The sequence below is a fragment of the Anoplopoma fimbria genome, chromosome 4 (genome assembly GCF_027596085.1).
Source record: "Anoplopoma fimbria isolate UVic2021 breed Golden Eagle Sablefish chromosome 4, Afim_UVic_2022, whole genome shotgun sequence".
Taxonomy (NCBI): Eukaryota; Metazoa; Chordata; class Actinopteri; order Perciformes; family Anoplopomatidae; genus Anoplopoma; species Anoplopoma fimbria.
Window position 1 is genome coordinate 12,967,082 of NC_072452.1, and position 27,767 is coordinate 12,994,848.

Sequence of the window (27,767 nt, forward strand, 5' to 3'; positions counted from 1 at the left end):
AGAGGACGATGATGTTTCCCCGGCGATTGAAACAAAGAGACTGAGAGGGCGAAAGAGAACGGTACGACGACCGTATTGTTATTGCGGAGCAAATATGCAGAAAAACTCATTCTGTGTATTTGGTTATGCTGTTTAGTATCTGGTTTTGAGGGGCGTTATTGGACGAACCTGTCTAGGATTTTTGTCGATGAATGGAATTATGCATTTGCCGAGCAGAACGAGCTCTGTGTGGATTTATCTCTTGTTCCTGCTGCTGGATTGTTACGTGGAAACGGTGTCTGGGCAGCTCTCTTACTCCGTCTCAGAGGAGGTAAATCTGGGGACTGTTGTCGGAAATATCGCTAAAGATTTGAGCATCAATGTTCAGGACTTGGAGTCCCGCATGTTTCAGATCGTTGCTGGATCAAAGAGGAAATATCTCGAGGTAAATCTAAAGACTGGTGTCCTGTATGTTAATGAGAGAATAGACCGAGAGGAGCTCTGCGGTAATGAACCGACATGTTCCCTCAGTGTAGAAGCAGTCATTAATAATCCTTTAAAACTCTACCGGATTGAAATTATCATTTTAGATGTTAACGATAATTCCCCGTCGTTTCTAAGCACGTCACAGGTGATCAACATAACAGAAAATACAGCAGCAGGGGCTACATTTCCTCTACATACGGCTGACGATGCAGACGTCGGTAAAAATACAGTAAATAGCTACAAGCTGAGCCAAAATGAACACTTCTCTCTCTTAACACATAAAGGGGAGAGTTTATCTCCTGAATTACTGCTTCAGAAAGTTTTAGACAGAGAAACACAGCCTGTGATTCGACTCACACTGACTGCCATCGATGGAGGAACTCCTGCTAAAACAGGCACTATGGTGATTATAGTTAATGTCTTGGACATTAATGATAACCCTCCTGTATTCAGTCAAACACTGTATAAAGCCAGTGTGTATGAGAATGTAAAGATAGGCACGACGATAATAACGCTGAATGCTACTGATTTGGATGCAGGCCAAAATGGACAAGTGTTATATTCATTCAGTAAAGTAGGGAGAGGGAAACAAACTGATATGTTTGATATAAATGAAAAAACTGGGACTGTAACAAATAAAAAGAATATCGACTTTGAGGAAAATAATGCTTTTGAAATTCGAGTACAAGCTAGTGATGGAGCCTCTTCGCCTCTCACCTCAAATGCCAAATTATTGATTGAAGTTATAGATGTCAATGACAACGCCCCTGAAATTTCAGTAACATCATTGTTAAACACCGTGAAGGAGGATGCGTCCATTGGTACCGCTATTGCACTTGTTTCAGTATTTGATAAAGACGGTGGTAAAAATGGGATGGTTAACTGTAAAATTGCCAATAATGTCCCTTTTAAATTAGAATCAAATTATAAGAATTACTATTCGTTAGTTGTGGACGGTGTTCTTGACAGAGAGAGCACAACTCAATACAATATCAGCATCACTGCTACTGATGAGGGCAGCCCACCTCTTTCTAGCACGAGCGTTATTAACGTACACGTCTCAGATGTAAATGATAACAGACCTCTATTTACAGAAAACATAATCAATGTCTATGTGAAAGAAAACAGTCCAGTAGGAGCAGTTATGAAAACAGTTTCAGCAATTGACGCTGACATCGATCAAAATGGTCAGGTGAGCTATTCATTCTTAAAAAGTAACAGTAACTTATTACCACTCTCGACGATGGTGAACATCAACTCAGAGACTGGAGACATAGTCAGCCTGCAGTCTTTTAACTACGAGGAGTTGAAAACGTTTCAGTTTAAAGTTCAGGCCACAGACTCTGGTGTTCCTCCGCTCAGCAGCAACGTGACTGTGAACGTTTTAATCCTGGATGAGAATGACAACAGTCCCACGATTCTCGCGCCCTATTCTGAGCACGGCTCCGTTAACAGTGAGACCATCCCCTATTCTGCTGAAGCGGGATACTTTGTGGCAAAGATCAGGGCTGTAGACGCAGACTCTGGATACAATGCGCTGCTTTCCTATCACCTCTCTGAGCCCAAAGGAAACAACCTCTTCCGGATCGGAACCAGCACCGGAGAGATCAGGACTAAGAGGAGAATGAGTGACAATGACCTGAAAACTCACCCCTTGGTGGTGTTGGTTTCTGATAACGGAGAACCCTCCCTGTCAGCTACTGTGTCTATTGAAGTGGTGGTGGTTGAAAGCACAGCTGACATCCAGACTCAGTTCAGACATGTGCCCATAAAGGAGGACAGCTTCTCTGATTTAAACCTGTATCTGCTGATCTCCATTGTGTCGGTGTCGGTGATCTTTCTGCTGACCCTCATCAGTTTAATAGCTGTCAAATGCCACAGGACAGACGGCAGTTTCAGCAGGTACAGCGCCCCAATGATCACCACCCACCCTGACGGGAGCTGGTCTTACTCTAAGGCTACTCAGCAGTATGACGTGTGCTTCAGCTCAGACACACTGAAGAGTGACGTAGTGGTTTTCCCCGCACAGTTTCCACCTGTAGATGGTGAGCTGATCAGTATTAACGGAGGAGACACTTTTACCAGAACTCAGACGTTACCTACTAAAGACAAGGTAAGATATTAAATACACTAAATACTCTTTCTGGCACATTTCCTATAGGCAGAGAGAAAATGGGTTACGATAAGTCGCAGTTTCATGTAGGCCTCCATTGAAGAGCAAGTAGAAGTAAACAAGTTATTGAGTTTGTACAGGCGAAAATGTAACGAAATAGTAGGATATGAAATACATCAAGCACTTGGTGTACTTTTTTCCATGTTGAGTTTACAAGGCATATATATGCTTAAAAAAATATATATATTTGTTCTCTGCAGCGTTCATGGCACTTACGCAGCATTCACACGGACTCTCGTTTTTTTCAAAGACATAAATATCAAGAGGTAATCAATGTAAGTAAGTTTGTAGTTTGATATTTCATACGGCTGTTCCTTTTTGTGTGATATGTTTGATCCAGTCCTTTTTGGCTGCTGTTTTGTATTTTATGTGTGTTTCGCTATCCGTGGTGCTGTACTCAACTTTTTAAACTTGCTTTTAATTCCCAGGACATGATGCAAAACCAAACGTTGTTGAAGAGCAATTTGTTCTTAAATATATTTACACGTATATTTTTAACAGCTATTAAACAGTAAATTACATATTTCGAAATCTATCTCTGTATCTGTCATATTTTCAGTCACATTGGTCTTCAGTTTTAAAACTCAGGCATCGTTTCTTTATAAAAGGTTTTCAGATAATTTCTCAAAAATGCTGTATTTCAAATAGCATCGTCGTTATATTGTGAAATTCAGTATTCACGGTGCTGAGCATTATTTATGATTTTACCTTTTGTTTGAGCAATTCCTTCATGTTTAAGTACAACTGAGAGGTATTATTGTTTCCAATGTCATTGTTTGATGAGCACGTAGTTATTGCAAATGTCCACATGGAGACACTGTAGACCAGCACATTTGGACGGTGTGTTTGGTGGCTTTGGGCTCCTCCCAGATTCAGCGGATGTTGCATCGCTGGGCTTTGTTATAAAGAGAGGTCGGACGACAAAGAACGGTTGTCTGGTTCGGTCATCGAAATGTCGACAGTTTTTGATTGTAATATATCATCTCGATCTTGATCTCGTGGTCGTTGTAGAATATCGCCCATGTTTCTCTGGATGCTTATTCTCCATGAATGGAATTATGCATTTGCCGAGCAGAACGAGCTCTGTGTGGATTTATCTCTTGTTCCTGCTGCTGGATTGTTACGTGGAAACGGTGTCTGGGCAGCTCTCTTACTCCGTCTCAGAGGAGGTAAATCTGGGGACTGTTGTCGGAAATATCGCTAAAGATTTGAGCATCAGTGTTCAGGACTTGGAGTCCCGCATGTTTCAGATCGTTGCTGGATCAAAGAGGAAATATCTCGAGGTAAATCTAAAGACTGGTGTCCTGTATGTTAATGAGAGAATAGACCGAGAGGAGCTCTGCGGTAATGAACCGACATGTTCCCTCAGTGTAGAAGCAGTCATTAATAATCCTTTAAAACTGTACCGGATTGAAATTATCATTTTAGATGTTAACGATAATTCTCCGTCATTTCTAAGCACGTCACAGGTGATCAACATAACAGAAAATACAGCAGCAGGGGCTACATTTCCTCTTCATACGGCTGACGATGCAGACGTCGGTAAAAATACAGTAAATAGCTACAAACTGAGCCAAAATGAACACTTCTCTCTCTTAACACATAAAGGGGAGAGTTTATCTCCCGAATTACTGCTTCAGAAAGTTTTAGACAGAGAAACACAGCCTGTGATTCGACTCACACTGACTGCCATCGATGGAGGAACTCCTGCTAAATCAGGCACTATGGTAATTATAGTTAATGTCTTGGACAATAATGATAACCCTCCTGTATTCAGTCAAACACTGTATAAAGCCAGTGTGTATGAGAATGTAAAGATAGGCACGTCGATAATAACGCTGAATGCTACTGATTTGGATGCAGGCAAAAATGGACAAGTGTTATATTCATTCAGTGAAGTAGGGAGAGGGAAACAAACTGATCTTTTTGATATAGATGAAAAAACTGGGACTGTAACAAATAAAAAGAATATCGACTTTGAGGAAAATAATGCTTTTGAGATCAGAGTACAGGCTAGTGATGGAGCTTCTTCACCGATGACCTCACATGCGAAATTATTGATTGAAGTTATAGATGTCAATGACAACGCCCCTGAAATTTCAGTAACATCATTGTTAAACACCGTGAAGGAGGATGCGTCCATTGGTACCGCTATTGCACTTGTTTCAGTATTTGATAAAGACGGTGGTAAAAATGGGATGGTTAACTGTAAAATTGCCAATAATGTCCCTTTTAAATTAGAATCAAATTATAAGAATTACTATTCGTTGGTTGTGGACGGTGTTCTTGACAGAGAGAGCACAACTCAATACAATATCAGCATCACTGCTACTGATGAGGGCAGCCCACCTCTTTCTAGCACGAGCGTTATTAACGTACACGTCTCAGATGTAAATGATAACAGACCTCTATTTACAGAAAACATAATCAATGTCTATGTGAAAGAAAACAGTCCAGTAGGAGCAGTTATGAAAACAGTTTCAGCAATTGACGCTGACATCGATCAAAATGGTCAGGTGAGCTATTCCTTCTTAAAAAGTAACAGTAACTTATTACCACTCTCGACGATGGTGAACATCAACTCAGAGACTGGAGACATAGTCAGCCTGCAGTCTTTTAACTACGAGGAGTTGAAAACGTTTCAGTTTAAAGTTCAGGCCACAGACTCTGGTGTTCCTCCGCTCAGCAGCAACGTGACTGTGAACGTTTTAATCCTGGATGAGAATGACAACAGTCCCACGATTCTCGCGCCCTATTCTGAGCACGGCTCCGTTAACAGTGAGACCATCCCCTATTCTGCTGAAGCGGGATACTTTGTGGCAAAGATCAGGGCTGTAGACGCAGACTCTGGATACAATGCGCTGCTTTCCTATCACCTCTCTGAGCCCAAAGGAAACAACCTCTTCCGGATCGGAACCAGCACCGGAGAGATCAGGACCAAGAGGAGAATGAGTGACAATGACCTGAAAACTCACCCCTTGGTGGTGTTGGTTTCTGATAACGGAGAACCCTCCCTGTCAGCTACTGTGTCTATTGAAGTGGTGGTGGTTGAAAGCACAGCTGACATCCAGACTCAGTTCAGACATGTGCCCATAAAGGAGGACAGCTTCTCTGATTTAAACCTGTATCTGCTGATCTCCATTGTGTCGGTGTCGGTGATCTTTCTGCTGACCCTCATCAGTTTAATAGCTGTCAAATGCCACAGGACAGACGGCAGTTTCAGCAGGTACAGCGCCCCAATGATCACCACCCACCCTGACGGGAGCTGGTCTTACTCTAAGGCTACTCAGCAGTATGACGTGTGCTTCAGCTCAGACACACTGAAGAGTGACGTAGTGGTTTTCCCCGCACAGTTTCCGCCTGTAGATGGTGAGCTGATCAGTATTAACGGAGGAGACACTTTTACCAGAACTCAGACGTTACCTACTAACGAAAAGGTAAGAAGAAACAAACTTGTTTTCTTTAGTTTAGTTTTTCTAGTTCAAGCTTTGTTACAATACGTCATTGTATTTAGTCGTATAAGTTGTCTAAACATTGTGTATCTAAATATCTACTATAAACATGGGTATTATCACACAATTAAAATCCACCAAGACATTAATTGTTAGATACTTAATGTTTTCTATTCCTGTTGGTTGTATTTATTTCATTTAGATAATAAACTCCATGTGTGTTTAGCTTCATGATCAGCTTTCAGTAGAGCTTGACTAAAGTCTAAAGGGACCACTTTATAAGGACAAAGAAAATGTCAACCTGTTCTCAAAATTATTGTAATTTGCGTAACAACGAGTGTGATATTCGTTGCGCCTCACCTTGAAAAATCAGTTAATTTGCCTGTAAGCATTGCGGTAATATCCATTTGTTAAGTGGTCGTGTTATGCACTACTTCCCTGTGTGATACTGCACAAAATGTCGCTGCTCTGGTGCTGAATTCGAGTGTTGGATGCAAGTTCAACATATAAAAAAGACTTGATAGTTAAAATATTTGCTGACTTGGGACTTATGATAAAGCTATATTGACATTGAACGTTTGGTCTGGGACGTAATTGACCCTTTGTTGTCTTAATATGTTCTACCGTTTTCAAAAAGTTGAAACAATTCACTGACGTGCGCTTGACACAGTATCTTACTTTAGGGACTTTTTAGTTGTGTGTGTTTTAAGTTTGCTTTACTCCACTGCATCAGCATAATGATTCTCAACAATGGCCCTGAAATATGTGACGATTACACTCTGCTACGTTATAAGAGCTACACAGTACACTCAGTAATTAAGAGGCTGCCGTTCGTGTCGTCTATCACTGAAAAAAAACAATTTTAACTCGGGGGATTTCTTAGGGGAAGTAAGGTTTAATTCATTGTTGATTTCAATGCATTGCAGTTATTTCAAATGGCCATGAGGCGACACTATAGACCGTAACACCGCCAGCCGGTCGATGACGTGTAGAGGCCACTCCCACATGGAAAAGGATCACCATTTGTGTGTCAGTTCTTTGTTAGAATGAGACGCAAGACGAAGAGAGATGAACATTGAACATTTACTGAGATGTGACTCGGTCTCTCTAACGATCAGTTGGGCTCAATAATCGAACGACACGTGGATTTAAGGATATATGCTTTGTTCTCGTTGTATGGAATTATGCATCTGCCAGGGAGAAAGACGTTCATCCGGATATATCTAATGCTTGTTGTGTTGGAGTATAACTGTGGAGCGGTATCAGGACAGCTCTCCTATTCCGTTTCAGAGGAGGTAAACCTGGGGACTTCTGTTGGGAATCTCGCCAAGGATCTAAATCTTAATGTGCATGATTTGGAGTCACGTATGTTTCAGATCGTTGCTGGTTCAAAGAGAAAGCATTTCGATGTAAATTTGAAGTCAGGTTTTCTGTACGTAAGTGAAAGAATAGACCGAGAGGAGCTCTGTGCGAAAGCTGCAAAATGCACAATAAACGTAGAGGCTGTGATTAATAATCCACTGAAACTTTACCGTATTGAAGTTAATATTCTCGACATGAATGATAACCCCCCCTCTTTCAGGGCAAAATCACAAACTATCGACATAGCAGAGAACATATTGCCAGGTGCTACATTCCCTGTCCTGTCGGCCTACGATGCCGATGTAGGGAAAAATAGTATTAATACATACAAGCTAAATACCAACGAGTATTTTTCTTTAGCGGTCCACAAGGGAGACAGGGTGTCAGCCGATTTAGTTCTTCAGAAAGCATTAGACCGAGAAAAGCAGGCTTTAATTAAACTCACACTGACCGCTGTAGATGGAGGAACACCTCCAAAATCAGGCACCTCAGAGATAATTATCAATGTTCTGGATATCAACGATAATATTCCCACCTTTACAAAAACATTGTATAAAACAAGCATTACAGAAAATGCTAAAATTGGCACTACAGTAGTAACAGTGACTGCAAATGACGCTGATGAGGGGACAAACAAAGACATTGTATATTTACTGAATTCAAAAGATCAGGATCAGATTTTCGACATTTTTGAAATTGATTCAGAAACAGGGATAATTACGGTTAAAGGAAAAATTGACTTTGAAACTAATCCTGCCTTTGAAATTCGTGTGCAGGCTGCCGACAAAGGCCAGCCTCCATTAATAGCACAGTGTAAAGTACTAGTGGAGGTGGTGGATCTGAATGACAATGCGCCTGACATCACGGTGACGTCACTGCTCAGTACCGTGAAAGAGGACGCTGAAATTGGTACTGCCATTGCACTTGTTTCAGTGCTTGACAGAGATGGGGGGGAGAACGGTATCGTCAAATGTGAGATATTAAATTCAGTTCCATTTAAATTAGAGACAAATTATAAAAATTATTATTCTTTAGTCATTGATGAGGCCCTAGACAGGGAACTCATTTCCCACTACAATATCACTATCAAAGCTGCAGATGAAGGTAAGCCCCCTCTCTCTGCTACCAGTGTGGTTATTATTCAGGTTTCTGATGTAAATGACAACACACCACTGTTTTCAGAAACTGCAATTAATATGTATGTGAAGGAAAACAGTCCTGTTGGGACAGTCTTGAAAGCAGTATCTGCAACTGATGCAGATGTTAGTGAAAATGGTCAGGTGAGCTATTCATTAGTCAGTGATAATAACTTAGCTCCGTTATCTCCAATGGTGAACATCAACTCCGAGACTGGAGACATAGTCAGCCTGCAGTCTTTTAACTACGAGGAGTTAAAAACGTTTCAGTTTAAAGTTCAGGCCACAGACTCTGGTGTTCCTCCGCTCAGCAGCAACGTGACTGTGAACGTTTTAATCCTGGATGAGAATGACAACAGTCCCACGATTCTCGCGCCCTATTCTGAGCACGGCTCCGTTAACAGTGAGACCATCCCCTATTCTGCTGAAGCGGGATACTTTGTGGCAAAGATCAGGGCTGTAGACGCAGACTCTGGATACAATGCGCTGCTTTCTTATCACCTCTCTGAGCCCAAAGGAAACAACCTCTTCCGGATCGGAACCAGCTCCGGAGAGATCAGGACTAAGAGGAGAATGAGTGACAATGACCTGAAGACTCACCCCTTGGTGGTGTTGGTTTCTGATAACGGAGAACCCTCCCTGTCAGCTACTGTGTCTATTGAAGTGGTGGTGGTTGAAAGCACAGCTGACATCCAGACTCAGTTCAGACATGTGCCCATAAAGGAGGACAGCTTCTCTGATTTAAACCTGTATCTGCTGATCTCCATTGTGTCGGTGTCGGTGATCTTTCTGCTGACCCTCATCAGTTTAATAGCTGTCAAATGCCACAGGACAGACGGCAGTTTCAGCAGGTACAGCGCCCCAATGATCACCACCCACCCTGACGGGAGCTGGTCTTACTCTAAGGCTACTCAGCAGTATGACGTGTGCTTCAGCTCAGACACACTGAAGAGTGACGTAATGGTTTTCCCCGCACAGTTTCCACCTGTAGATGGTGAGCTGATCAGTATAAATGGAGGAGACACTTTTACCAGAACTCAGACGTTACCTACTAAAGACAAGGTAAGAACTTTGGCATAAAATATGTACCATCACTTACCTTCATTTATTTTGAGTTAAATTAAAAGTCCATGAGGTTGTTGTCTTCTGTTAATCTAGGCCTGTTCTACTTATGTGGTTCAAATCTCTCCTCTTTTGGCTGCTCACTCAGCAAGTCAATTTGTATGTCACTGTCCGTGGTGCTGAACACAACTTCTGAATGTGTTGAGAATAGAAAAGAAAGTGGTAGGACATTGATCTTTGATATAACTTCCTTACCTGTTACAAAGCTCAGTGTTTTGTTAAAAAAAATATTAGTCTATGACAATTTACTCAAAATTTGTCAAGTCAGTGTATGTTTGACATACGTTTTCTGAGGTGTCAGTGTTGGCAGATTTCGTCTTTTATCTCCTCTTTAAATATTTGATCTATAAGGGTTAATTCGGTGTTTAATTCGTACAAGATAACAGGAAACCCTTCCCATCTATACTTCGAGGATTCTACTGCACATTTGAATATATTGACTAATATGATGGAAACTATACCACATACAGTCAGAGGGAAAAGACAATATTCACTCATCAAGTTCTCCAATCGAGGTTTAAATATGCTGTGTTTCACTGTTGACTTTGAATATCGGTTGAAAGTAGGCCATTAATAATTTCCATAATTTTATAAATTAAAGACAAAGCAGATTATTTCCCACAGTGACTGTGAATCCACTTTCCAGGGTGCAGTGAAAAGTGTGCAATTGCCCATAGATTTTGAAATACATTGTGTTTTGTATTTTTAATTCACAACATTGCAATGATTTATAGTGTCGTTTGTAATCAAGGGCTTGTCGGCGTTTCTGAAAGAGGAGGGGTATTTTACGGTGGTTATATAACGTGTGCAGTTCATACAGCATACCACAGAGCGACGCTATAGACCGTAACACAGAAACGTCGAGGCTCCTCCCAGGGTAAAAACGGAATGACTGTGGATTTTTATCACAAAGAAACACGGAGGAGAAGGGAGGACATAATGGAGTCTTCCTCTTGAAGCTGAAGAACATGGAAATAGTGTTGGATTAAACATTGTCCCATCTCATCAGTCCACGGTAGAACCCCCATTGTGGATGTATGCCTCGTTCTCTTTCGGCGGAATTATGTCTTCACCGAGTAGAAGGAGGTTCATTGTTACATATCTGGTGCTTGTGCTGTTGGATTGTTTCTTGGAAGCGGCGTCTGGGCAGCTCTCCTACTCCGTCTCAGAGGAGGTAAACCCGGGGACTAATGTCGGAAATATCGCCAAGGATCTTAACCTCAATGTTCAGGATTTGGAGTCCCGTTTGTTTCAGGTTGTTACGGGATCTAAGAGGAAATACTTCGAGGTAAATCTTAAAACCGGGTTCCTGTATGTCAATGAGAGGATAGACCGCGAGGAGCTTTGTACAGATGAACCCAAATGCACTGTTAGTGTAGAGGCAGTTATAAACAGCCCACTGAAGCTTTACCGCGTCGAGATAGAAATTAAAGATGTGAATGACCATTTTCCGTCTTTTACCACGAAATCACAAATACTGGACATCGCAGAGAACACCTTGCCTGGGTTTAGATTCGCCTTATCGGAGGCAAGCGATGCCGATGTGGGTAAAAACGGTGTTAGTGCGTATAAGCTCAGTCCAAACGAATACTTCAGTCTATCGACACACAAACGAGGGGAGAGTATATCTCCGGAGTTAGTGCTGCAGAAAGCCCTAGACCGTGAGAAAAAGCCACATATGCAGCTCATGTTAACTGCAGTAGACGGGGGAACTCCACCAAATTCAGGCACATCAGAAATTGAAATAAATGTACTAGACACTAATGATAACGCACCAATGTTTAGCAGCAGTCTTTACAAAGTTAAAACGTTTGAAAATATCCCGCTTGGTACGGCGGTGTTCACCCTAAATGCGACCGACGCTGATGAAGGCACAAACAGTGAAATAGTGTATTCACTTCGTAATAAGGATCAGGACCACATTCTGGATATTTTCAAAATTGACCCCGAAACGGGGATCATTACGGTGAAAGGGAAAATCGACTATGAGGAAAGAAAAGCTTTTGAAATCCGAGCAGAGGCAAGGGACAAAGCCCAGCCCCCTCTGTCCGCTCATAGTAAAGTGCTAGTAGAAGTAATTGACGTAAACGACAACGCTCCTGAAATCACGGTGACGTCACTGCTTAATACCGTGAATGAGGACGCTGATGTAGGCACTGCGATTGCACTTGTTTCCGTTCTAGACAGAGACAGTGGTAACAATGGGCAAGTGAAATGTGAGATCCTAAATACAGTTCCGTTTAAATTGGAGACAAACTACAAAAACTATTACTCTTTAGTGGTTGACGGACATTTAGACAGAGAGGTAACTCCTCAGTACAATGTAACTATTTTAGCAACCGATGAAGGGAGTCCTCCTCTTTCAAACATCGGTGTTATAACCGTTTACGTGTCTGATGTTAATGACAATGCCCCTTGGTTCCAAGAACAGTTGGTAAATATTTATGTGAAAGAAAACAGCAAAGTAGGAACAGTTATTAAAACCGTGACTGCAACTGATGCTGACGTCAGCAACAACGGTCAGGTGAGCTACTCATTTTTAGATAGTAATAGTAAGTCTCTGCCCATCTCGACGATGGTAAATATCAACTCAGAGACTGGAGACATAGTCAGCCTGCAGTCTTTTAACTACGAGGAGTTGAAAACGTTTCAGTTTAAAGTTCAGGCCACAGACTCTGGTGTTCCTCCGCTCAGCAGCAACGTGACTGTGAACGTTTTAATCCTGGATGAGAATGACAACAGTCCCTCGATTCTCGCGCCCTATTCTGAGCACGGCTCCGTTAACAGTGAGACCATCCCCTATTCTGCTGAAGCGGGATACTTTGTGGCAAAGATCAGGGCTGTAGACGCAGACTCTGGATACAATGCGCTGCTTTCCTATCACCTCTCTGAGCCCAAAGGAAACAACCTCTTCCGGATCGGAACCAGCACCGGAGAGATCAGGACCAAGAGGAGAATGAGTGACAATGACCTGAAAACTCACCCCTTGGTGGTGTTGGTTTCTGATAACGGAGAACCCTCCCTGTCAGCTACTGTGTCTATTGAAGTGGTGGTGGTTGAAAGCACAGCTGACATCCAGACTCAGTTCAGACATGTGCCCATAAAGGAGGACAGCTTCTCTGATTTAAACCTGTATCTGCTGATCTCCATTGTGTCGGTGTCGGTGATCTTTCTGCTGACCCTCATCAGTTTAATAGCTGTCAAATGCCACAGGACAGACGGCAGTTTCAGCAGGTACAGCGCCCCAATGATCACCACCCACCCTGACGGGAGCTGGTCTTACTCTAAGGCTACTCAGCAGTATGACGTGTGCTTCAGCTCAGACACACTGAAGAGTGACGTAGTGGTTTTCCCCGCATCGTTTCCGCCTGTAGATGGTGAGCTGATCAGTATTAACGGAGGAGACACTTTTACCAGAACTCAGACTTTACCAAATACAGACAAGGTAAGATATGCCTAGTTTTAAATAATCAAAATAAATTATTTTTTTCTGCTGTTTGGTAACATAATGTGCGAATCTTTTGTACATACAGAGATATTGATATTGTGAAAGAAATAGTAATGCTTCCAGAGTGCCCATTGTCATCTTTTTTTTTTGTTCTAAAGTCATTAAAACATTTGCATTTACTTCTAATTGGATATCCACTTTACCAAATAATAGTTATCTGCAGCTATACTTATCTTTTCCATATCAATGAGATCTTTAGATGGGGGCGTACCGCTGATACTTATTCATCTTCCCTATGCGATGTAGAACTTGATTCTAACTGGTTTGGTGACACTTTGTTACATTGCTTGAAAGCTGTCAGTAATGTATTAAGTGTTAATTGTGTTGACGATTGGTTTCTGTGATCTAAGAACAATTTCAACGGCTGAGTTGATATTTTTTCACTGTGTTTTGGAGACACTTAACTTGAGCAATGGCAAGAGATGCATTAAAGCTGCTTTGGGCCGCTGTCCATGGTGCTGAACACATCTCTTTTCTTTTTCTCCGAATTGAGCTCTGAGTCGCTGTCCATGGTGCTGAACAAATCTCTTTTACATTTCTTCCGTAATGAGATTTGGCTGCTGTCCGAGTGGCTGATTTATATATTATATGTTATATTCAGCATTTTGCAACTGAATACAGACAAAAGTGCGTACAAAATAACTACATCTATATATATAATGTTAATGAATACAATAGACCAATATATAAAAGTACATATTTAACATATAATTGTTCTATGTACTGTATAATCTTAAGCTCCAGTCTTCCAAAATCAACCCATACAGTAAAGTAATATATTAAGCATAGATTTTCTCTTTAAAGCCATTTACTGTACATTAGGGTTCAATATAATGTTCTGTTTTGGGCCGTCTTTCTGTCTACACAAGTCTCACGAGATGTCGCTAGAGACCACGCATAAATCTCGTGTTCGCCGTTCAGAAACTCCTCCTCCATTTATGACGAAAAAGAAAACGTCATTATCTGGCAGTGCTTTGTGGAAATAGCGTATAGATGAGAGAAGCCCTGAAGAGAGAGCACCCTACACGAGAATGGATTCATAAAAAAAGCAGTTTTTTGCTTTTCGTGGAGAGTTCAAAAGGGATTAATCAGGATTCGTTGCCTTTGCCTGAACAGCGATGGCTGCTCGGGAACAATGGGATAATATCGGAGGTCTGTTTTTCACTCTGCTTTGTCTCTGCGACTGGTCCGCGGCGCAGATATCCTATTCGATTTCAGAGGAGGTGGACAAAGGGACAGCGGTGGGAAACCTCGCTAAGGATTTAAATCTCAATGTGCAGCAACTCCATTCCACGGGTCTTCAGATTGCCTCTGGATACAAAAAACAGTATTTTGACATAAATCATGAATCTGGAGTACTTTTCGTTAGCGAGAGGATAGATCGGGAGGAGCTTTGTCCGAATACGGTAAAATGCTCTTTAAATATAGAAGCCGTATTAAGTAACCCTCGCAGCCTCCATCGAATTGAAGTTCTGATTACTGATATCAATGACAATGCCCCGTCTTTTCTGGATGGAATAACTACAATAGATATGTCCGAGTCCTCGTATGTCGGAGAAAGGCATCCACTGCCCATAGCCGATGACGCAGACGTCGGTGCTAACTCGGTGAAGACCTACAAATTAAACCCGAATGATCATTTCTCTTTGGATATTCAGAACATTGGTGACCAGAGTGTGTCTGCTGAGTTGGTGCTGAAGAAAGCATTAGATAGAGAGGAACAGGCTGTTATTGAACTAACACTGACTGCAATAGATGGAGGAAAACCTCCCAAAACGGGAACTTTACAGATACAAGTTAATGTTCTAGATGTTAATGACAATTCACCCCTGTTCAGTAAATCTCTTTATAAGGTCCAGGTTGCAGAAAATGCAAATATTGGAACAACGTTATTAACACTGTCAGCTACTGATTTAGATGACGGTGTGAATAGTCAAATTGTATACTCTTTCACAGAAAGAGGGCGTTTAAACCCTGATGACACATTTGCCCTGAATGAAAGCACTGGAGAAATTACGGTCAAAGGTAAAATCGATTATGAGGAAAACCAAGCATATGAGATTCGTGTTCAAGCACGAGATAAAGGCACTCCTCCTCGCAGTGTTCATAGCAAGATTTTAGTCGAAGTTATTGATGTCAATGATAATGCTCCAGTGATCTCGGTTTCATCACTCATGAGTCCAGTGAAAGAGGATGCTGAAATGGGCACAGCTGTCGCTATGGTGACTATCACTGATAACGATGGTGGCAAAAACGGTCTGACAAACTGTAAAATTACAGGTTCTGTGCCATTTAAATTAAAATCTAATTATAAAAACTATTATTCTTTGTTGGTTGATGGGCCTCTTGACAGAGAGAGTGTTTCCCAATTTAATGTATCAATTACAGCTACAGATGAAGGAACTCCCCCATTGTCGAGCACACGTGTCATCACTGTTGAAGTTTCTGATGTTAATGACAATCCTCCCAGGTTTATGGAGCCTATAATCAATATTTATGTTAAAGAGAACGGCCCGATTGGAACTACTATTCATGTACTGACGACACTAGATGCAGATTTGCATGAAAACGCAAAAGCGACGTACCGCTTAATAAACAATTCTCCGAAGGCAACACAGATAGCTTCAATGGTGAACATCAACTCAGAGACGGGAGACATAGTCAGCCTGCAGTCTTTTAACTACGAGGAGTTGAAAACGTTTCAGTTTAAAGTTCAGGCCACAGACTCTGGTGTTCCTCCGCTCAGCAGCAACGTGACTGTGAACGTTTTAATCCTGGATGAGAATGACAACAGTCCCACGATTCTCGCGCCCTATTCTGAGCACGGCTCCGTTAACAGTGAGACCATCCCCTATTCTGCTGAAGCGGGATACTTTGTGGCAAAGATCAGGGCTGTAGACGCAGACTCTGGATACAATGCGCTGCTTTCCTATCACCTCTCTGAGCCCAAAGGAAACAACCTCTTCCGGATCGGAACCAGCACCGGAGAGATCAGGACCAAGAGGAGAATGAGTGACAATGACCTGAAAACTCACCCCTTGGTGGTGTTGGTTTCTGATAACGGAGAACCCTCCCTGTCAGCTACTGTGTCTATTGAAGTGGTGGTGGTTGAAAGCACAGCTGACATCCAGACTCAGTTCAGACATGTGCCCATAAAGGAGGACAGCTTCTCTGATTTAAACCTGTATCTGCTGATCTCCATTGTGTCGGTGTCGGTGATCTTTCTGCTGACCCTCATCAGTTTAATAGCTGTCAAATGCCACAGGACAGACGGCAGTTTCAGCAGGTACAGCGCCCCAATGATCACCACCCACCCTGACGGGAGCTGGTCTTACTCTAAGGCTACTCAGCAGTATGACGTGTGCTTCAGCTCAGACACACTGAAGAGTGACGTAGTGGTTTTCCCCGCACAGTTTCCGCCTGTAGATGGTGAGCTGATCAGTATTAACGGAGGAGACACTTTTACCAGAACGCAGACTTTACCTACTAACGACAAGGTAAGAAGAAACGCAACCAATTTAATCTAAATATTTTTTTGGTCAGTATTCATTCTTAAATCCATTTTTATGCCATCGAGTAAAAAAAGGTTAGCTGTAGAATTGTGTGGCTCACTGCTAGTTTCTTTGGATATTAAAATCGCTGTTTAGTTGTGAAATATATAAAAGAAAAAGGACTGACAAATGATATGAATGCTATTGTTGCAGACATCCACGTGGTGACACTATAGACCGCAACATTGATGGTTCATACGTAGTAGTTTCATGCTCCTCCCAGTTTTAGGTGACGATTAGGCTTCTCCAGGCTTTGTCACAAAGAGAGAGAGAAAGGACAGAGGGGAGATCGGATTCATCCCTGTGTACAACACATATTTAGCGCAATCTAAAAGTTCTTTTTTTTAAATAGTTGTAGCGTTTGTGAAGGGGTTTCCTTGCTTTGGATGTGCGTTTTAATCGCAATGGAATTATGCCTGCACCAATGAGGACGTCTATTGTTCCGTGTCTGGTGCTTGTGCTGCTGGGGTGCTGCTGCGAAGCGGAGTCTGGACAGCTCTCGTACTCCGTGTTCGAGGAATTGAATCCGGGGACTTCTGTAGGAAATATCGCTAAGGATCTCAACCTCAGCCTTCAGGATTTGGAATCCCGTATGTTTCAGATTGTCACTGGATCAAAAAGAAAATATTTCGAGGTTAATGTGAAGACTGGTGTTCTCTACGTTAATGAGAGAATCGACAGAGAGGAGCTCTGTGCAAAGGCGCCTAAATGTACAGTCAGTGTAGAAGCGGTAATAAACAGTCCTTTGAAGCTTTATCGCTTAGAAATAAATATACTAGATGTTAACGACAACGACCCGTCATTCACAGAGAAGTCTCAAACTGTAGACATAGCGGAGAATACGCTGCCTGGAATTAAATTCGCTTTGTCGGAGGCCATCGATGCAGATGTAGGTAAGAATACGGTTAATGCGTTTAAATTAACACCAAATGAATATTTTTCTCTCGCTACAACCAAGGGAGGAGAAAGCGTGTATGCAGAGTTAGTTTTACAGAAAACGCTGGACCGAGAAAAACAGGCTGTGATACATCTCACCGTGACTGCTGTAGATGGAGGGACTCCACCGAGATCTGGCACGTCACAGGTCATAATACACGTTTTAGACATAAATGACAATCCTCCAGTGTTTAGCAATCCCTTGTACAAAACTCGTATATTTGAAAACACGCCAATCGGGACAACTGTGATCACACTAAATGCAACCGACGCAGACGAGGGGACTAACGGTGAGATAGTGTATTCCTTAAGAAGTAAAGGGCAGGATCGTATATTAGAGGTTTTTCATATTGATCCCATAACGGGTGCGATAATGGTTAAAGCCGATGTCAATTATGAGGAATATACGGCGTTCGAGATACGTGTAGAGGCCAGTGATAAAGGGCAGCCTCCGATGTCTGCTCATTGTAAAGTGCTGGTAGAAGTTATTGATGTGAATGACAATGCTCCCGAGATCACTGTGACGTCACTGTTCGATACTGTAAAGGAGGACGCAGATGTAGGTACTGCTATTGCACTCGTGTCCGTTCTAGACAATGATGGCGGTCGAAATGGCGAAGTTAAATGTAAAATCTTAAATAAAGTTCCCTTTAAACTAGAGACAAACTACAAAAACTATTACTCTCTCGTTGTTGACGGGGCTCTTGACAGAGAAATTACAGCCCGCTACAACGTCACAATTTCGGCTATCGATGAAGGAACTCCTCCTCTCTCAAATACCAGTGTTATTACTGTTCATATTTCTGATGTAAATGATAACTCACCTCGTTTCTCAGAACCTGTGGTTAATATGTACGTGAAAGAAAACAGTGAAGTTGGGGTAGTTATTAAAAAGGTATCTGCATCGGATGCTGACATTGAAAAGAATGGCCAGGTTAGATATTCATTTTTAGACAGCAATAGTAACTCAGTCCCCGTGTCAACAATGGTGAACATCAACTCAGAGACTGGAGACATAGTCAGCCTGCAGTCTTTTAACTACGAGGAGTTGAAAACGTTTCAGTTTAAAGTTCAGGCCACAGACTCTGGTGTTCCTCCGCTCAGCAGCAACGTGACTGTGAACGTTTTAATCCTGGATGAGAATGACAACAGTCCCACGATTCTCGCGCCCTATTCTGAGCACGGCTCCGTTAACAGTGAGACCATCCCCTATTCTGCTGAAGCGGGATACTTTGTGGCAAAGATCAGGGCTGTAGACGCAGACTCTGGATACAATGCGCTGCTTTCCTATCACCTCTCTGAGCCCAAAGGAAACAACCTCTTCCGGATCGGAACCAGCACCGGAGAGATCAGGACTAAGAGGAGAATGAGTGACAATGACCTGAAAACTCACCCCTTGGTGGTGTTGGTTTCTGATAACGGAGAACCCTCCCTGTCAGCTACTGTGTCTATTGAAGTGGTGGTGGTTGAAAGCACAGCTGACATCCAGACTCAGTTCAGACATGTGCCCATAAAGGAGGACAGCTTCTCTGATTTAAACCTGTATCTGCTGATCTCCATTGTGTCGGTGTCGGTGATCTTTCTGCTGACCCTCATCAGTTTAATAGCTGTCAAATGCCACAGGACAGACGGCAGTTTCAGCAGGTACAGCGCCCCAATGATCACCACCCACCCTGACGGGAGCTGGTCTTACTCTAAGGCTACTCAGCAGTATGACGTGTGTTTCAGCTCAGACACACTGAAGAGTGACGTAGTGGTTTTCCCCGCACAGTTTCCACCTGTAGATGGTGAGCTGATCAGTATTAACGGAGGAGACACTTTTACCAGAACTCAGACTTTACCCAACACAGACAAGGTAAGAACCATAAATAATTAACACTGTCAATCAGTGAATTTTGTTTTTCACGTGTAACTTCCTAATCATCATAGTTGGTAACGAATTAGTATCAAGTCTCTGGCAATATAAAAAGTCTAATAGATTGCATACATCCACAGTTTTCCACATAAAGGCGCTATCCGTGGTGCTGAAACCTCTCTACGCTCCTCAGTCTTCGCGGCTCATGCCTGACTTCATGTACTTATGGCTAACTGGTATTACACGTGGCATATAGCTTGTCAGTGGGTCTTTACATTTTGAAAAGTAAGGAAAGTAAGTGTTTTTTAAATATTTTTATAAGGTGGTAAAAAAAAAAATTGGAACTTTATTGGCCAATATGTTTAGCATTGTAGACATCAACAAAAGTACCGTAAGCTGGTCAAATAGGGAGGGACGAAATAAAGGGTTCCGTCCTAAAGAACAGCCAGCTGGTTCGTAAAACGGCTTAGTTTTGTATTTTTTGTGGTGGAAGCACATTACGAAATATGTTGAACAGCAGCAGCTAGAACAAGTCATATGTCAGTAATTTATTCATTTACTTTTTCTAACTTTCAATCATCAATATATTAGTGTCTCTCTTTCCAGTTCAAGCATTGTTCTCTGATTTATTTACTCTTCAACTACATGGCTTCTTTCTCTGTTATCAGTATTTTGGTTTGGCCTTAAACAAATATGCTGCTCCACGTAATCGATCATCACACCTTTTTTTGTGTATCTTTTAAGAAAAAACACTAACTCATGTGGCTTGGATAGTAAAGAGTCCACTGTTGTCTGTAAAAGGAACGCAGGATGTCGCTCGAGACCACACATCCCATCGTGTTTATTAATGACCTAAAACTCCTCCTCCGCTGTCTGTGAAATAAGGAACAGCCGGTATGTTTCGTGGGGGCTGGGTTAGTTAACCACGTCGTCTTGAAAGATGGTCCACGAATGAGGAGAGCTTGGCTGTCTTGTGGATATTTTCTCGTTTTCGTGGATGGATGACGTCTGATTTTCTGATTAATTTCCTCTAAACATAAGGATGGGTCGTCAACAGTTTAGAGAGGCCGAATGGATGCTGTGCGCCATTCTTCTTTGTTTATCTGACTGGTCTGCAGCTCAGATTTCCTACTCGGTTTCTGAGGAGGTGGACAAAGGCACAGCGGTGGGGAATCTCGCTAAGGATTTAAACATTCAAACACAGCAACTGGAAGAACGGGGATTTCGGATTGTATCGGGATACAGTAAGAAATATTTCGAGGCAAATTTAAAAACGGGGGTTTTGGTTGTTAACGACAGGATAGACCGTGAAGAGCTGTGTCCGAATTTACCGAAGTGCTCCTTAAATATAGAGGGACTATTAAGCCATCCCATGAATATTTTCCGCATTGAGGTCAGTATTGTTGACATCAATGATAATGCGCCATCATTCCTCGAGCAAACCCATGTGTTTAATATCTCCGAGTCCTCCTCCGCGGGAGAGAGGTATCCGCTCCCAATAGCTCAGGATGAAGACACTGGCAGTAATTCAGTGAAAACCTACAAGTTAAGTCCGAACGAGCATTTCTCCATAGATGTGAGTAGCGGAGGGGACAGTGCGTCCGCTGAGTTGGTGCTGCAGAAAGCTTTAGACCGAGAGAAGCAGCCCGCTGTTAAATTAACATTAACCGCTGTAGACGGAGGGAAACCCGCGAGGTCTGGCACTATGCAGATTCACGTGAATGTGATAGATGTTAATGATAACACGCCTTCGTTTAGCAAGCCGCTCTATAAAGTAAGAGTCAGCGAAAATACACCTATAGGTACAACAGTACTGAAACTAAATGCAACCGATTTAGACGAAGGTTTAATTCAGACATCAAATATGCTTTGATGAAAAGTGGAAATGTGAACTCTCCTGACAAATTCATTATTAGTCCTGAAAGCGGTGAAATCACAGTGAATGCACATTTGGATTACGAGGAAAGCAATGCATATGAATTACGAGTACGAGCAACAGACCAGGGTGCTTCCCCTCGCAGCGGTTATTCTAAAGTACTGGTAGAGGTTGTCGATGTCAACGACAATGCACCGGAAATCTCTGTAACCTCACTAATGAGTCCAGTAAAGGAAAGTGCTGAAATTGGAACAGTGGTTGCATTGGTGACTGTGACTGATAAAGATGGAGGGAAAAACGGCCTTACCACTTGTAGAATTAAAGACTCGGTCCCTTTTAAATTAACGTCGAATTACAAAAACTATTACTCTCTGATAGTTGACGGTCTCCTTGACAGAGAGATTGTAACATATTACAACGTAACCATTACTGCTACGGATGAAGGTAGCCCGCCCCTTTCTAGCACTGCTGTAATCAGTGTGCACATTTCTGATATTAACGACAACGCGCCTCATTTTACCGAAGCCACTGTAAATATTTACGTGAAAGAGAATAGTAATGTTGGAGATATTATAACAAGAATAACTGCACAAGATGCAGATGCAAACGAAAATGCAAAATTGACCTATTCATTGATGGATAATAGTCCGAAAAGTTTTCCAATTTCAACAGTCGTAAACATCAACTCAGAGACTGGAGACATAGTCAGCCTGCAGTCTTTTAACTACGAGGAGTTGAAAACGTTTCAGTTTAAAGTTCAGGCCACAGACTCTGGTGTTCCTCCGCTCAGCAGCAACGTGACTGTGAACGTTTTAATCCTGGATGAGAATGACAACAGTCCCACGATTCTCGCGCCCTATTCTGAGCACGGCTCCGTTAACAGTGAGACCATCCCCTATTCTGCTGAAGCGGGATACTTTGTGGCAAAGATCAGGGCTGTAGACGCAGACTCTGGATACAATGCGCTGCTTTCCTATCACCTCTCTGAGCCCAAAGGAAACAACCTCTTCCGGATCGGAACCAGCACCGGAGAGATCAGGACTAAGAGGAGAATGAGTGACAATGACCTGAAAACTCACCCCTTGGTGGTGTTGGTTTCTGATAACGGAGAACCCTCCCTGTCAGCTACTGTGTCTATTGAAGTGGTGGTGGTTGAAAGCACAGCTGACATCCAGACTCAGTTCAGACATGTGCCCATAAAGGAGGACAGCTTCTCTGATTTAAACCTGTATCTGCTGATCTCCATTGTGTCGGTGTCGGTGATCTTTCTGCTGACCCTCATCAGTTTAATAGCTGTCAAATGCCACAGGACAGACGGCAGTTTCAGCAGGTACAGCGCCCCAATGATCACCACCCACCCTGACGGGAGCTGGTCTTACTCTAAGGCTACTCAGCAGTATGACGTGTGCTTCAGCTCAGACACACTGAAGAGTGACGTAGTGGTTTTCCCCGCACAGTTTCCGCCTGTAGATGGTGAGCTGATCAGTATTAACGGAGGAGACACTTTTACCAGAACGCAGACTTTACCTACTAACGACAAGGTAAGAAGAAACGCAACCAATTTAATCTAAATATTTTTTTGGTCAGTATTCATTCTTAAATCCATTTTTATGCCATCGAGTAAAAAAGGTGAGCTGTAGAACTGTGTGGCTCACTGCTAGTTTCTTTGGATATTAAAATCGTTGTTTAGTTGTGAAATATATAAAAGAAAAAGGACTGACAAATGATATGAATGCAATTGTTGCTATTGTGAGCTGATCAGTATTAACGGAGGAGACACTTTTACCAGAACTCAGACTTTACCCAACACAGACAAGGTATGTGTTCTTCAGTTTTCAATCGCAATGATTTGTATATTTTGTCTAATGATTTTAGTGTATTTCTGCATACAAAGGTCAACAAAAAGAACAAAGTAATACAAGTGGTAGTAATAAATCGCACGGTGACATACGCCTTCCATTGTTCACGTGAGCATATATTGTAGTTCCATCAGTTCTGGAATTCAGCTCCCAATTTTGTAAGACCTGAATGACAGAGCACCTATACTTAGATTTGTTATGGTTTAAGATCCTGAGATGGCGGTTTTAAGCAGGTTTAGTGACGGCTCCAAACAGCTCATCATTTCACCGAATCAGTGCAGTTCATAGGCTGAATGTGCTGTCCATTCAGCTCTCCGTGGTGCTGACATTTCAACCTTTAGATTATGTAAACTCTCTGGATAGTTCTATCCTTAAACCATCTACAACACGTATCTCATTCGTCATTTGTACTCATTAAGGATTTATTGGGTGACTGATAAACTAATTATATCAAGTACATTTTTTATATTATATACATATTGCCTGAAAATTAAATTTGTATTGTTTTTAAATACGTCACATGGCTGGGCCCTTGTTGTACCATTGAATCGCTCCTTAAATTTACAAATTTACATTGGGAAAAGTACATGATTAGGACAAATTAACTTCAATTTTGTTTTCATAAACTGAAGTCAATTTGTATTCCAAATATTTAAATATCCTATATTTTATAATACTAAACATATTGGGATAAGAGTTACTCCTGTTGGCATATCTGTCATTTACCACACGATGTCGCTGGAGACCATAGATATGATTGTTATAATATATGTAAAACTCCTCCCTGCACGGGAAACCTTAAACCGTGATTGGCCATAAGTAAAGTGCGACACTGGTATTGCACAACTGGGAGAAGGGCTGTTGCTCTTTCGAGAATCGTGTTCATGACGGATATATACTCACACTGGAAAGACGGGATAAGCGGGATTCAGTGATTATCGTTTCACGATGGGTAGCGAGGAATACGTCTGGATTCATGTCGTTGCACTGCTGTGTCTTTGTGACTGGTCTGCCTCGCAATTATCTTACTCCGTTTCTGAAGAGGTGAACACAGGCACCGTGGTCGGGAATATCGCAAAGGATCTGAGCTTGAATGTACAGGATCTAGAAAGCAGGGATCTACGTATTGTTTCCAGTTACAGTAAGACATATTTCAACGTGAATTTGCGGACCGGGAACCTCTTTGTTGACGAGAGGATTGACAGAGAGGAGCTTTGTCCGAACACGGCACAATGTTTGCTGAGTATACAGGCTGTGTTACGCAATCCTATGAATGTACACCGTATCGAGGTCAGCGTTTTGGACATAAATGATAACTCGCCTGAATTCATTGAACAGTCGTATTCGTTAAACATTTCCGAATCAATGTCACCGGGGGAACGATATCTTCTCCCAGTAGCAGAAGATGCAGACTTAGGCAGTAACTCAGTGAAGAGCTACAAGCTGAGCCAAAATGAGTATTTCTCGCTTGATGTGCAGAGTGGAGGAGAACACGGTGCGTCTGCTGAGCTAGTGCTGCAGAAAGCGTTAGATCGAGAGAAACAGCCGGTGATCACACTGCTCTTGACGGCTGTAGACGGAGGTAAACCCGCTAGATCTGGTACATTGCATATTAATGTAAATGTTATAGATGCCAATGATAATACACCAATTTTCAGCAGATCGCTATATAAAGTACTTGTACCCGAAAATACTGCACATGGAACAGAGATAATAAATTTAAATGCAACAGATTTAGACGAGGGCATGAACAGTAAGATCCTTTATTCTCTGTTCAAACGAGGAAATATTGATCTGTCAAACATTTTTGATCTGAACCCAGAAACAGGAGAAATCACAGTGAAGGGAACATTAGATTATGAGGAGACGCCTGCTTATGAAGTTAGAGTTCAAGCTACTGACCAAGGCACCTCCCCTCGCAGTGCGCATGCTAAACTACTGATAGAAATAATTGATGTGAATGACAATGCTCCAGAAATATCTGTGACGTCACTCATGACCCCAGTAAAAGAAGATGCAGAGCTCGGGACAATCGTTGCTTTGGTTACAGTGAGTGATACAGATGGAGGAAACAATGGCGTGACTAATTGTAAGGTAGTTGGCTCTGTTCCGTTTAAACTGAATTCCAACTACAACAATGACTATTCATTAGTAGTAGATGGACCACTGGACAGAGAAAACACTTCTCTGTACAATGTCACTATTACAGCCACGGATGGAGGAAGTCCCCCTCTGTCCAGTATCAGGGTCATTACTGTTCATGTCTCTGATGTCAATGATAATGCACCTCAATTTATGGAGCCTGTGATTAATGTTTATGTGAAAGAAAATAGTCCAGTGGGCTCCATTATTTATACAATAACTGCATTTGATCCTGATCTGAACAGTAATTCAAAACTGACTTACAAGTTGTTGGATAGTTCCCCAAAAAATATTCAAATACCAACAATTTTAAACATCAACTCAGAGACTGGAGACATAGTCAGTCTGCAGTCTTTTAACTACGAGGAGTTGAAAACATTTCAGTTTAAAGTTCAGGCCACAGACTCTGGTGTTCCTCCGCTCAGCAGCAACGTGACTGTGAACGTTTTAATCCTGGATGAGAATGACAACAGTCCCTCGATTCTCGCGCCCTATTCTGAGCACGGCTCCGTTAACAGTGAGACCATCCCCTATTCTGCTGAAGCGGGATACTTTGTGGCAAAGATCAGGGCTGTAGACGCAGACTCTGGATACAATGCGCTGCTTTCCTATCACCTCTCTGAGCCCAAAGGAAACAACCTCTTCCGGATCGGAACCAGCACCGGAGAGATCAGGACCAAGAGGAGAATGAGTGACAATGACCTGAAAACTCACCCCTTGGTGGTGTTGGTTTCTGATAACGGAGAACCCTCCCTGTCAGCTACTGTGTCTATTGAAGTGGTGGTGGTTGAAAGCACAGCTGACATCCAGACTCAGTTCAGAAAAAGGAGGGACATAAAGGAGGACAGCTTCTTTGATTTAAACCTGTATCTGCTGATCTCCATTGTGTCGGTGTCGGTGATCTTTCTGCTGACCCTCATCAGTTTAATAGCTGTCAAATGCCACAGGACAGACGGCAGTTTCAGCAGGTACAGCGCCCCAATGATCACCACCCACCCTGACGGGAGCTGGTCTTACTCTAAGGCTACTCAGCAGTATGACGTGTGCTTCAGCTCAGACACACTGAAGAGTGACGTAGTGGTTTTCCCCGCACAGTTTCCACCTGTAGATGGTGAGCTGATCAGTATTAACGGAGGAGACACTTTTACCAGAACTCAGACTTTACCCAACACAGATAAGGTAAGATATACTTTGAATTTGACGTTTCAATAATAGATTGGGGATCAAAACAACTTCATTTTATATTAAAATGTACTATTTGACATTGTATGACTCATGTACTGTGTGATATCACGTTTTATGCAATCATAGACAAATATGAAGTCAATGAAAGTGCCAGCTCGGCAAAAACACTGACTTCTCCTTTTTTCATAAGTTCATAAACAACTATAGTTTCACTTTTCATGACTGCACGATCAAACTTTATGGAAGCTGTTGTATTCCGTTGAGATCAAGTTACTTCACTCAAAACAACATTAGCAAAATAACCTGTCCTGCAAGAATTTGTTCATTTTTGCTTGCACTCGTGTTCAAGGTACTCATCTCACAGCACACACACAAAAAAAAAATAGTTTAGGGTACTATTTTACACAACATCTTGGACTAAGCATTGGAATGGCCAAGTTGTTAGCTTACGTCTTATCAGGCAATGTCGAAAAGTAAAGAATAAATCGTTTGTAAATCCCTGACAATATCTCATGTATTGAGATTCACTTAGAAGGATTTAGTTTGAGTTCAAACAGCGCTGACCATGGTGCAAGTTTTCGCAACCTTAATCTTCAACGCAATTGTGCCGCCAACCTCTTTAATGCCCCTAGGGAAGTTCTCAATAAGGACAACCTAAGCAGCTCGTTACTCATACCGACACAGCTTCGCCATTGTGCTTAACTAAACGATCTTTGGCATCACTCCCATTCTACTCTGATATTTTTTTCAACACTCAACAGAAAATAGTTCTTACGAAATGAACATGTTGTGAAATGGCTGTCTCGGTGGTGCTGAAGTAGGACTTGTAATATATGCTTTCTGCGCTGTTGTACTATGAAACAGCCCATTTTTCTGTATCATTATTAACTTTTTTTCAGTAAAATGACTTTATATTGTATTTAAATCCTACGAATAATATTTTAACTAGTGTTTGTTTTTCTGAGTCATTATAGCATTTGAACTCTGCGGTGGCTTATCTGGCCTTGGGCATTTCCATCAATGGATGGTTGTTGCAGACTCAACATTTAATGAAATGTTTAAACTAAACATTTGTAATTTAACGTGTATACTTGATACATTTTGTTAACTAATGGTTAATGATTTGCGGCCAATCACCATGCGGT

At 42.0% G+C, this 27,767-nt stretch overlaps 6 protein-coding genes across 7 annotated transcripts in view; all 6 read left to right on the plus strand.

The window, feature by feature from the left end:
• The first annotated feature begins 199 nt into the window (after nt 1-199).
• LOC129090565 (protocadherin alpha-10-like) lies at nt 200-3,688 on the plus strand. The gene is made up of 2 exons (XM_054598212.1): nt 200-2,578; nt 3,650-3,688. The coding sequence occupies exons 1-2, from the start codon at nt 200-202 to the stop codon at nt 3,686-3,688; spliced, it is 2,418 nt and encodes an 805-aa protein (XP_054454187.1).
• An 8-nt stretch (nt 3,689-3,696) lies between these two features.
• Nucleotides 3,697-27,767, plus strand: part of LOC129089706 (protocadherin alpha-C2-like) — a 79,127-nt gene continuing 55,056 nt past the window's right edge. The window contains exon 1 of one of the 2 annotated variants that reach the window (XM_054597042.1): nt 3,697-6,075. In XM_054597042.1, the coding sequence (XP_054453017.1) occupies nt 3,697-6,075 (2,379 nt within the window). Of the gene's footprint in view, nt 6,076-24,157; nt 26,617-27,767 lie in introns of those variants that run through there. The other variant, XM_054597043.1, reaches the window with a different exon arrangement.
• On the plus strand, nt 7,275-9,846 carry LOC129090470 (protocadherin alpha-3-like). Its single transcript, XM_054598122.1, has 2 exons — nt 7,275-9,650; nt 9,799-9,846. The coding sequence occupies exons 1-2, from the start codon at nt 7,275-7,277 to the stop codon at nt 9,844-9,846; spliced, it is 2,424 nt and encodes an 807-aa protein (XP_054454097.1).
• On the plus strand, nt 10,774-13,170 carry LOC129090471 (protocadherin alpha-3-like). The gene has a single exon (XM_054598124.1). The coding sequence runs from the start codon at nt 10,774-10,776 to the stop codon at nt 13,168-13,170; it is 2,397 nt and encodes a 798-aa protein (XP_054454099.1).
• Nucleotides 14,337-16,937, plus strand: LOC129090472 (protocadherin alpha-3-like). The gene is made up of 2 exons (XM_054598125.1): nt 14,337-16,715; nt 16,923-16,937. Exons 1-2 carry the CDS (start codon nt 14,337-14,339, stop codon nt 16,935-16,937), a joined length of 2,394 nt encoding a protein of 797 aa, XP_054454100.1.
• Nucleotides 17,182-23,645, plus strand: LOC129090473 (protocadherin alpha-10-like). Its single transcript, XM_054598126.1, has 4 exons — nt 17,182-19,560; nt 20,684-20,804; nt 22,109-22,977; nt 23,637-23,645. The coding sequence occupies exons 1-4, from the start codon at nt 17,182-17,184 to the stop codon at nt 23,643-23,645; spliced, it is 3,378 nt and encodes a 1,125-aa protein (XP_054454101.1).

Coding starts and splice junctions, on each gene's coding strand:
- LOC129090565 (XM_054598212.1), top strand. CDS start 200: ATGCATTTGCCGAGCAGAACGAGCTCTGTGTGGATTTATCTCTTGTTC. Junction 2,579..3,649: donor CGTTACCTACTAAAGACAAG/GTAAGATATTAA, acceptor TGGTCGTTGTAG/AATATCGCCCATGTTTCTCT.
- LOC129090470 (XM_054598122.1), top strand. CDS start 7,275: ATGCATCTGCCAGGGAGAAAGACGTTCATCCGGATATATCTAATGCTT. Junction 9,651..9,798: donor CGTTACCTACTAAAGACAAG/GTAAGAACTTTG, acceptor CTGCTCACTCAG/CAAGTCAATTTGTATGTCAC.
- LOC129090471 (XM_054598124.1), top strand. CDS start 10,774: ATGTCTTCACCGAGTAGAAGGAGGTTCATTGTTACATATCTGGTGCTT.
- LOC129090472 (XM_054598125.1), top strand. CDS start 14,337: ATGGCTGCTCGGGAACAATGGGATAATATCGGAGGTCTGTTTTTCACT.
- LOC129090473 (XM_054598126.1), top strand. CDS start 17,182: ATGCCTGCACCAATGAGGACGTCTATTGTTCCGTGTCTGGTGCTTGTG. Junction 19,561..20,683: donor CTTTACCCAACACAGACAAG/GTAAGAACCATA, acceptor TCTGCAGCTCAG/ATTTCCTACTCGGTTTCTGA. Junction 20,805..22,108: donor TCGGATTGTATCGGGATACA/GTAAGAAATATT, acceptor CAATTTCAACAG/TCGTAAACATCAACTCAGAG.